The sequence below is a fragment of the Argiope bruennichi genome, chromosome 10, assembly GCF_947563725.1.
Source record: "Argiope bruennichi chromosome 10, qqArgBrue1.1, whole genome shotgun sequence".
NCBI lineage: Eukaryota > Metazoa > Arthropoda > Arachnida > Araneae > Araneidae > Argiope > Argiope bruennichi.
In genome coordinates, this window is record NC_079160.1 from 12298270 (window position 1) to 12309449 (window position 11180).

The 11180-nt window shown below is 30.1% G+C and overlaps 1 protein-coding gene across 3 annotated transcripts in view; it reads left to right on the top strand.

Annotated features, from left to right (window-relative positions):
• The window catches only part of LOC129987863 (plasma membrane calcium-transporting ATPase 2-like), a 219064-nt gene extending 213742 nt beyond the window's left edge, over window positions 1–5322 (top strand). For all 3 annotated transcript variants that reach the window (XM_056095830.1, XM_056095831.1, XM_056095832.1), the window contains one exon: window positions 121–5322. In XM_056095830.1, the coding sequence (XP_055951805.1) occupies window positions 121–276 (156 nt within the window). In that variant the 3' untranslated portion in view covers window positions 277–5322. The remainder of the gene's footprint in view (window positions 1–120) is intronic.
• Window positions 5323–11180: the final 5858 nt, after the last annotated feature.

Consider the following 11180-nt stretch of genomic DNA (forward strand, 5'->3'; position numbering starts at 1 on the left):
GGGCATATTATGGTTCTGAGCATTTCATAAAGGTTCTGAAGATGAACGTCGATCTTCTACTGGGTGTTTGTCTAGATCTGCATATCTTTGCATAATCTTACGACATTCCATGTATTGCAGATCCGTGTGGTGAATGCCTTCCGCAGTGGGCTCGAGAACCCTGGCCCTAGCAACCTGCCCAAGAGAACATCTTTGGCTCCCAAACAGTCTCCTTCTACCACCCTGGACTCTTTGTCTGAAGGACCCCCTACTCACACCATAGAAACCACTGTCTAGAGGGGCGTCTCCCACACTACCGGATTGTTTTGTTTTGTCTCCAGCACCTTTCAGTGGAAAGTTTTATACAAAAAAGCGTACATCATAACTATTTGATGGCATCTGGGCCTTATCTGTGAAAGTGCACCACGCCTTCAGTGTTGCCTGGCGTATTTTCTAATCGCCTTTTGTTCTCCTTCTCCCTCCCCGAGTCATTCCCGACCCCTGCAGACGGACGGATGTCCCCGTCGACAACGAACCTCATATCAGTCGCCTCTGGCTCAAGGAAATCCTTCTGCGGGGTCTGTGCCTTCAACGAGAGGGTTTCTTGTGCCAACCGCCTCATCGTTCACTTCTGAAGTGCCGAAAATCCAGTCTAAGGCTGCACGGACAGATGGATCGGCAAAAAAGATTCGGAATGCTGCCGAGCCAAAAAAAACAAAAAAAAAAATGATTTTCGCAATGAAAATGGCTTGAGTGAGAATTCTGCCGTGTAAAGAGCCGATGGGTGAACTTCTTTCGGTCATTCAGTCTCATCGCTGAAGTCGGCAGTCATCGAGAACCACACATTTTTGACTTCATGTTATTTAAATAATTTCATCCGGATAATTGTTGGATGGGGTCTCTGTTCGTCCTCAAGAGGCTCAGTCGCGCGAAAAACAAAAGAAAAAAACACTAGAAGAATAATGTTATTTTCTTTTGTAACGTTTGAATCTCTGTCTAGTCTTATTACGAAGTATTATAATTAATTTGAAATTAGGCATGGTTCGTACTCTCTCCGAAAGAAAATCAATTCCTTTAGAGCTCTGACTAAGAAACTGTTCTAACATAAACTGTTCTTAATTGTAAGAATAGTTCGTTTATATTTACAATATGGTGAAGTTTTAAAATGTGCGATTTTGTACAAGTGCATTTGTAACCCACTGAGTTGGTTAACTTCCATCTAATAATGTGCGAACCATATATCTAATTTTTACTGTTCAGTGTTTTTCTGATTTGTAACCAAGTACAAATACCATATTTCTGCATTCAAACCTCGTCAACTCTAAATATATTCCGCCGATTTATTATTTAATGTGGGAAATCTTCTCATGAATTTAGTTTTTATCTAAGATTCATCTGGAATATTAATGAAAAAAAAAAAATAACGAGGATTTTTAATTTGCGTCATTGATGTTTATTTCACGTCGGTTATATTTTCAAATATTATTAAATTTGAAGGGTTTTTTTATAACTGCATTAAACAATTTTTTAAAAAAATAAAAAGCTGAATAAATTTTTAAGAAGACAATATTTTTTTAACTATTTCTCCTATTTACTACATCGATGGAAAAATATTTATTTTGATAAAGGAAATTGAAAGTTGCATTTATAGAAATTTGCTTCTAAAAGATTATTTATTTTGCTTTGATATTATGAATTGAATCTTGCCATTCGATCAAACTGTCGTATTGCCTGGCAATGGATGAAGGAAGTAACTAACTTAGGAAGAATAATAATTTTCTGGAAATAATGCTATTTTTTGAAAATGTGTCGATGAACTTTGATTGTGTATCTGGGCTTTTAAATGTACGAAAATTGTGTTTGAATTGACGAGGTTTGTTTGTACTTCTTCTTCCTTTCAGTGTTATTCTAGAAAGCGCATGTGGTGCTTCCAAGTCGAAATATGCAGATGGACTTTGGCAATATCTAGTCTTAGATCACACGTTTCGAAAAGTAGGAAATGAATCATAGAATCAAATTCCAAGTCAGCATGATTTTTGTATTCAAACTATAGAAGCACGTAATTATGGACAAAAGAAGAAAAAAAAGTGAACATTTCTAGAATCAGTGATAGCACAGGTGAGAGTTACTAGTTCTTTGTGAAGTTACTCGTTAGAGAGTCTGAAAGGAACTGATGTAAGAAGGCATAGGTCATATATTTTTGGTAGTTTAAATGAAATCAAAATTTAATGAAGAAAAAGAACACTTTTCTTGAAAGGAAAGGATTTTTATTATCAACGCTTGATGGTTGAGAGAGAATTTTACTCTTTTGAATAAATATGAAAAGAATTACTGTTTTCCTTTCTAGAATTTGATCCCTGATGTGTTGTGGTGCAGTCCGGTCTATTGCGGAAGACTGAAGTGGAAGAGTGCATACCAAGAGTACCAAATTCGTTAGCTTCGACTTTTGTGCTCATTAATATAATCTTCATACAAATATTCCAAAAATATACATACAATTTTTTATTTTAAATATTAAGGAAAAAAAGAATACAAATCGGAATCCGATTGATCAAAATCATGCATGTAATAACGATTTCGGAGATATAAATGGGATTGACACTAAAAGTTTTTAAATTTAATACATTATACCTATTAAATGACAGTTTATGACTATTATTACAATTCAATCAATATTATAATTAAATAAAAATAGTCATTTTTATGGTAATCCTGACCCAAGATCAGAATGTTCTGTTTCCATATCAAATATTCTTTACATGTATATATGAGATTTGCTAATATTCTAAATGTATTCATTTAACTGAGAAAGAAGGGGGGGGGGATGAATATACTAAAATTTTTCGAAAAAAAATATTTCACTCAGGGATCACTATAGGAAAACAGTAATTAAGAAAGAGAAGAAACTGCAATCTTCCTGTGACGATGGCTTTGTATCTGGCGAGTTCGGAAAGCACTTCAGGGGAAGCTATTGCGAGTCAAAAATATAGCTTTTACGGCCTATGCTGTTTAAAATACCTAGGGTGCCTCCATTTTCTTCGCATAACAATCAGATTTTTGAGTGATGACATCCCAATCTACTGAACCGTGTAGTGCAAATAGCTAATCGAACTAATAGCTGATCATAGAGTAGCTGATGGAAAGCAAACTGTTGAATCATTTTGAAGCAAGCCTTCCTCGTCACTTTTTCTCCTTCGACGTATTTCCTCTGGGAAAAAAATAGCCCTGATCTTCGTTGTTAGACTGAATAGCAGTATCAATTTTTCTTTCTAAGCATTTCCGGGCAGATGCGCAGTGGTTCATTTTAAAAGAATGTCTGTCTCTTATTCTTGGAACTAACGTACGCCCTGAAGTGTGCTTCTGAATCATCGCGCATGCGTGGCATCTGAATATCTTGGAACGGATGCTCACATTTGATTCGAATGATAGGTGCCAAAATATGGAACGGACGGATCCGTATTCTAGGGGGACGGGCAAACTTTTGAAAACGAATATATATATAGTGAGAGAGAAGAGAGAAAAAAATGTTCCGAGTCATTTTGTTTTTTCGTGTAATCGCGGATGTTATTGTCCGTGATCTCGTAATCTGTCAAAGAAAGAGTATTAAATGGACAATGTAAGAACAAACTATATATTTATAATATTGTTGCTCTTTGCCCCAATGTTTAATGGATTATCCTTTTGTCATATGAGCTTCCATGTTGTCATTTTAAGCGAGCGAGGAATCGTTCGGAATACCTCTTGAAAATAAGTTGAGCGACGTTTGTTGCTTTTTATTTCATTCTGATCAAATAGAAAAGAATAGTAAGCATTGCACTGCCAGAATGTGACGATGTCAGCTGTATCATATTGCATTTTAAAAAAATGACCGCCTGTAGTTTGCGATTTAAAAATAATCAATAGTTTAATTTACAAAATGAAAAGTATTTTTTCGGTTTTATTTGTTTCGTTGATTACATCCTCAAAGAAAGTGAAGAAATGACTCCATTTATGTTTTTAGATTTAAGGTAATTCTTGATGTACATTGAGTTGAAAGAAACGTTAAGCAGACATCCTTCTCGGTGAATAATAAGATTATGTCATTAAATTTCTCTCACTTTATTATTATTTCGAGACATTCCCATCTCGCAATACAATTTAACATGTATTTACAGGCAATTGATAAAAGGAATTGTTCATCATAGAATATTCAATATTGTAGATTTCATGTAATGATTTTCACTGGTCATAAAACATTGAGAAGGCTATTTCAACTTCGGGTGCCCTCTTCCTTTTCGAAATCGGATATTTATTGATTTTAATAACTGTGTAAATTTTGCTTAAATAATAAGCATCGCGTCAATCTGAAATAAAATAAGCATTTAGTGAAACATTCTGATGTTAAAAAGTTTTGTAAACATTGAATCGCGCAATTTTTTAAAAACTGTTATAGCAAATTTTAAGCTATCATTCGAGAACACTTTTAATTAGCAATATAAATTTTAATTGTTGAGAGTTGAATTTTAAAATTATATTTGTGGCATGAAATGCATTGATGAATCGGAATCGACCTTCTGAAATATTTTTTTTAAGAAAATTTATTTTCATACCATAATTTTTTTTGTCAATCATGTGTTCATGTTCATATCCATAAAAAAAAATTATTATCAGTTCGGAAAAACAACCCAAGTCAGCAACATTCGAAATTCGATACAAAGAAGCGGTGTGTCATTTTTGTTGCTGTTATTCTGCTTGGTGTTTTATGCAATAGTAATTATAAGTTGACTTAACTTGATCTCATTATTTAATGCAATTTGCTAATCTTTTTTTTATTATTATTATTCTATTTTTTTAATCGAGAATTCTTTAAAAAAATTTTAAATTTAAGAATGCGATTTACGAAACAACAATAAATGTTTTGTTAATTATTGCCTTATTTATTAAACACTAATAAATCGTTAGAATATTAGTGCATTTTTACATTTTTCCTTTCCTTTTATTAATCAGTGCAACTTAAGATTTTCATAGTACAGCACGAGCCGAAAACAACTTTTTTTCGTGCGCCATAAACACAATTCGTACACTGTTATTCGAACATGTTTCCCTTTTTAAAACCGAGGCAAAACCAGTGGCAGAATACTGAAGCATATCAATTTTGGAAAAAAAATTTAAATGAATCTTTACTAAATGATATCCGAACGATTCCTGTTCGATATGATTTGTTCAATTTAGATACATTTCTGTAGTCACCAGTTTTGATGTTTCAAAAAATTATGCTGGTGAAAAAAGCATGGAAAATGGTGAATTCATTGCATTCAGCTATTTTGTAATGTTCATAAAATAATAAAACTCTTTTATCTTTTATTTTGTTGAACTCATTTTAGTACTATTCTTATTCGAGTCAGAATATTATATAATAAATGCTCACAATCTAATTTTAGATGCCATACAGATTTTTAATTTGCCATTTCTATTTTTAATTCTGTGTTAAACGACATCGGAACATAACAAAGGTATATAAATGATTCAACTAGTCTTCCGTAGTGCACTTCATCTTATCTCAAGGGTACCCAGGATACACGTATCCCTGAGAGTATGACTATTGGTAGTGACAAATTAAAAAAAAGGTAAGGAATTAAAATGGTAGAATTTTGTTTGCCGAAATGCATACTGAAATTGCAAATTTGGAAGTCTATTCTTTAAAGATATGTGCCTACGTTAAAAATAAATTTTTCGGCGATTTTTTTATTTTATAGTTTGATTTGAAAGCTCATACTTTTAAGTTTACAAAATTATTTTTTCTACGAGATACAGTAAGAAAACGAGTGCCTTTTATAAAAACATTGAAAACTTAAAACGAAACCAGAAGTGTATTTTCAATCATATAAACGAATATTCATTTATTTCCCTTAATTAGTCTTGGTATGCATTTTATGTTTACCATTTATCTTTTTAATTTTAAATACAAAAGTTTGAGATGAAAGGGAAAGCTCACAGGCAATTTTATTGAAAAAAACTTCGAAACTACCATGGGATAGTCAAAATAAATAACATTAACTTAAATTCAATGGAAAATTCTAAATAGGCAACTTCTTTCATACGTTTACTTTAATAAATCTGAATCAGTGCGTGGTCAGAAGGCATTGGCAATTGGTGCAAGTATCAATGCACTCTTGCAATAGTATAAAATATCAAAATAAACCCAAAAGGTTGTCGGAAATCATAACTTAATATATACAATCTTATATGTTTATTATCTATATGATTGCGAATTTTAAACTGGTGTTTATATTCGAATTGAATGCAAGAATAGAAACGAATTATATGATTGCGAATTTTAAACTGGTGTTTATATTCGAATTGAATGCAAGAATAGAAACGAATTATTCAATGGCCTTATTTGGAAATACATTCCGAAAAAAAGATTTGTGAAATACCGAATTCGAGACATTGGGTGTACAAAGTTGCTCTGGATAAAAAAGGAAATCTGATGGACTAAAAAGAAGGTCAGATGTATAAATGTGAATTTTAAATAAATGATTCCATAACTATATTAAAAAATATGTTTTTGAACATTAAATGCATTTTTCTGAAAATTGAAAATTTCATAAAATTCTTGTACCCGTGACATAACATTTCGAATTCTTTCAGTATTGCAACTTCCAAACTTGGTAGGTAGATTTTAAATATCATTCCCTAGATAATGTACTAGAATAAATGCAATTGCATCACAAATGTGAATTTTATAGCTCATTATTTGTATTGACAGTTGTGCAAATAGTAAGAAAATTTTATATTATTCACTTCAAAATTTTTTTAAAAATTTTATTCTTAAGAATTTTTATTAGAATCTAGTACATCCTCTAGATAAACGTGTTTAAAATATCTCACTTTTCTGTGTTTGCAGTTTTATCCTTTTAATTTTGTTTTAATGTGTCATGGGTTTTCGTGAATTTCTGTCTCATTTTATTATAGAATTTAACTTAATAAAAAAAATGTGTGATAGTTTGTTAATTGCTTAAATCGAAGTTTTTATGCAATAATGATCATAAAATGCAATTGCAATGTTTATTTTAAAGATAATTCTGAAAATGGTTTTCGAACGTATGCGGATGCCTTAAATTTGCTCAGAAAAGCACAACAGAAATAGGAATAATACAGAGCGATTGTGCAACTCTTATATCCTGGGATAGATGTGCCCAAATAAAAATAATTGTGCACATGAGAGATAGAAAATCTGATAAGATCAAGTTCTGGAAGAAACATTTTAAACTCTGTCTAAAACATGAAACTAAGCAAAATTTGAGAAGTTTTTTAATAAAATTTGGATATATCTAGTTGTTTTTGGTAACCAGCTGTTTCGAAGATATTAGGTTCATTTAGATATAGTTTCAAGTCCATAATCCCGTCAAATTGCTCAATATTAAATCCGTGTTTTGTCTTGCTGAAGTTCTGTGTACATGAACCTTACCAATGGAAACCTGTCTCGTGGTATCATAGTTCTATTAAAAGCACAAATATTTGATTCACCTGTCTTCTAAATTTCATGGTATTATATATCTTCAATCACTTTTTTTTAAATCCTTCTCCTAAACTGCATAGATATTAAACAAAACTAGCCACCTTTGTCGACCAGCTGGCTCGTCAAGATTGACTTTTTAGGCTATTAAACGATTAATATGAAATGCATTTTTAAAAAGTTATTTTATGACTTAAAAATATGTTTTTAACTGAATCATTCTGCCATAAATAAATGTGGGCACAAATTAAAAGTGTATTCTCGTATATGAAGTAAAATATATTATAAGCAGAAGTAAAAATCCTATTTCGGAATTAATGATAAAAAAAAAAGTAATTTTTTATCTTAATTTTAACATTAACAAAAAAAGCAACTGAAGTAAGAATGACTCTTAAAAAGCTTTTTTCAAACTAAACATATTAAAAGTATAGTAATACTGTAAATTAAAATCGAAGAGTTTATTAGAAGTAAAGAAAATAATTGTATAGAAATGAAATCGATATCATTAAAGAGACATTTTTTGAATTTTAAGATAATGCAAAAAACTTAGGAGAAATGAATAGTTTGGAAAGTCATCTAATTTCAGTAGATAGGTCATAAGCGAGTATCACTAGTGATGGTTAGGTCTATTTTCACACTCTATTTTTAAACTTTCCCAATAAAATTTATTATTTAATGAATGAAGTGTTGAATTAAGGGCAGTTCCTGCAATGAATGCTGAATAAAGCAGTCTCTTGAAGCTTTTCGTACATAGATATGTTTACATTTCATTGCTGCCATTCCGTAATAAGAGCGATTTCTGGGCAACTTACGTTATCATTTTATATATATAGCTTTCAATAACGAAAGAAAATTACGCGATTCGATAGTTGACAAAACATGAAAATAGTTAAAACTTCAGAGCAATAATGTAATCTATTGTTGGAAATTAAGCAATATATATATAATTGCCAAAATTCAGAAAATGATCTGCACGCTTATAAAATTGGTATTGTTAAAAAGACAATTTTGAAAATTTTAGAACGGTGTAAAACTCCTCTTTTTTTTTTGTAATAACACTTTGTTAGTCAAATGACTTAATTTTTATATATGATGGAAAGTATGAAAGACATTGCAATTAATTAACGGTGCCAGAATACAAAGCAAATGCCTAAATAAGCTTTAGCTCATTTGCTGCAATCAAAATTTATGCCAGATGTTAGCTAAATTCAAGTTTAATTTTTTTCTAGATGCATAAACAAACTGCACTGTTAAAAAAAATACTTTACAATCTACAAGTAAAAAGTATGCATTTTTATTGAATTTTAAAAAAATTCTTTAATAACTGTTCATATATCTATACATAGTATAAAATGAATAGTTGTGGTAAAGTTTTGTTCGCGATTTTAAATAAACAGAAATTTAGAGTGTTAAATTTTTATCAAGAATTAATATTAATTTGGAAAAATCTAGCAAAAATATAACACATTAGACCATAAATTCTGTACAATGAAAACTCCATACTCATTTTAAATTGATAAAAATACTTTGTTATGAAAAGAGTCGAGGAGTCTAGTGTGGCAAATTCAGCATTGATACATTATGTAACTGTTAAGTTAATCAAAGAAAAAAAAATACACAGAAGGTTATAATGCAAAATAAAGTAAAAATATGAAAAGCAAATAAAAATAAATCCAGTTTATGGTATATATATTGCTACCCCTGAATAGATTTAATTCAGATTTTACAAATACCAATTGCTAAAGGATAACAGATTCTTTCTTTTATTTATTTACTTATTAGAAAGTAAGCCAATCTTCTTTTTAATATTTCATTGAGAAAATTTACTCCTTGATTTTAGGTACAGATGCAATTTATTCAAATAATGTGCTAAATAAGCAAAAATATTCAGTGCATTTTCATGATGTATAGTTATCAAATTCTAATGCATTTTCAGAGCATTGAACAGCTAATAAATTACAAATTCAGCAAAATGATTCCTCTAGTACATTTTCATAAAATTAAGAACAAATCTGCAATTCTGAAGTATAAGAAAAAAATTTATGTCTACATAAATAATGATTTATTCCTCTTTTTTATTAGCTTTCCACATATGCTTACCAATAGCCATAAGTTTTAACAAATATATATTTATCGCTATCAAACCCATCCTGTCAATGAGCTACTGACTGACCTATGTGCACTGACTCAGCAGACCAAAATCTACTTCATTTTGAATTTTAACCTAAGTAAAATTGATTTAAAAATAAATCATTTTAGTGCCTAAATATTTTATCTTTTTTAAAAAAATTACTATTAAATGCATCTTTCAATATGAATTCCTTTCACTATACATTCACTCAACAGTCACTCTTTCTTTCATTGCAAGCAGAAAAATATTGGCTGAATCCTCTGAAAATTTCTTATTCCAACATTCTGTTTTAAAGTTTAATTAAATACATATATTATTCATTCAGTTCCATCATGGCTACATTAGTCAAAATTCATTTTTCTCCCAAGTACTTAAATTGGAGCATTCATTTTTAAAGTAACTATTTTTAATATGGTTTGATTTCTTAAAATAAATACGACAATGATGACAAGCCATTTATATTTAAGTTGTTTCTCAGTTTCAATAGAAATTACAATAATACTTTCTACTCATGTTTAGGCTTCAAAAAAAGGCCCTTCTCATGTTACAGGATTGCCCTACGTATGTTGTTGCCATGTTCATGAAAACACAAAAAGCGAAGAAAGAAAGTCTCGGATATTGTCAAAGGTCCGGAGAACCACTGAAACTAGCTTTGGTGTTTAAGGATTGGTCCTACATATGCTTATCTTTAATGATTTAGAAGTTAGTTATTGGGCCAATATTAGAACAGACACACTATATAAAGAAATAATTACAACAAAAGCCCAACTACATGTAAATACGATATTGCACTATAACTAAATATGACATTACAGTTCGAAGTGAAAAAAGTTTTTTTCTAACCAGAAGCAGCAATGTTAAATAAGAACACAATTCTAATATAAAATAAAAAATTTATTATAAATTATTCCAATAAAAACATCTTACAATAGATATAAAAGATTCACAACTTTAAAATCTGAGAATAAAATATATACAATTCAGCTTACTGAATAAAGAGATTAACATTAAATAACGCAAACAACATTTCAGTTGTTAACATCACATTAAAGGTAGGAGATCCTTCATATTTTTATCAGTATCATTTCCTTATTGAGCTTAAATGAAATTGTAGCAATTTTTTATACAGCAGAAAAATAGTCATGATTATAAAGTCACACATTTAATTACTGAAACAGATCAAATCAATGAATTCTAATTTAAAAGGAGTAATTTATCTACACATTTGTTCAAATAAGATATTCAATATAAAATAAAGCATTTTATAAAAAAGCATTTAAAAATTTCTCTCAAATTCATCACTCTTTAAAAATGTTTTTATATTATTCAGATAATCAGAAACTTAACTCCAAATCCTCAAATAACTCTTGGCAGATAAGTAAAAATTACTGATTTTTGTAGCCAGTATATGCAGTCTTCAATAAGGGGCAGCATGATATTTTTTTTCAAGTATAGTAAAGAATAAAGGTAATTGCATAAGACTAATTATTTCTCATGTCGATTCATTCACACATCAACCTGATTACAAACATTTTCATAGTGATATTGCTGAATTAACCAGTCACTTCTCTT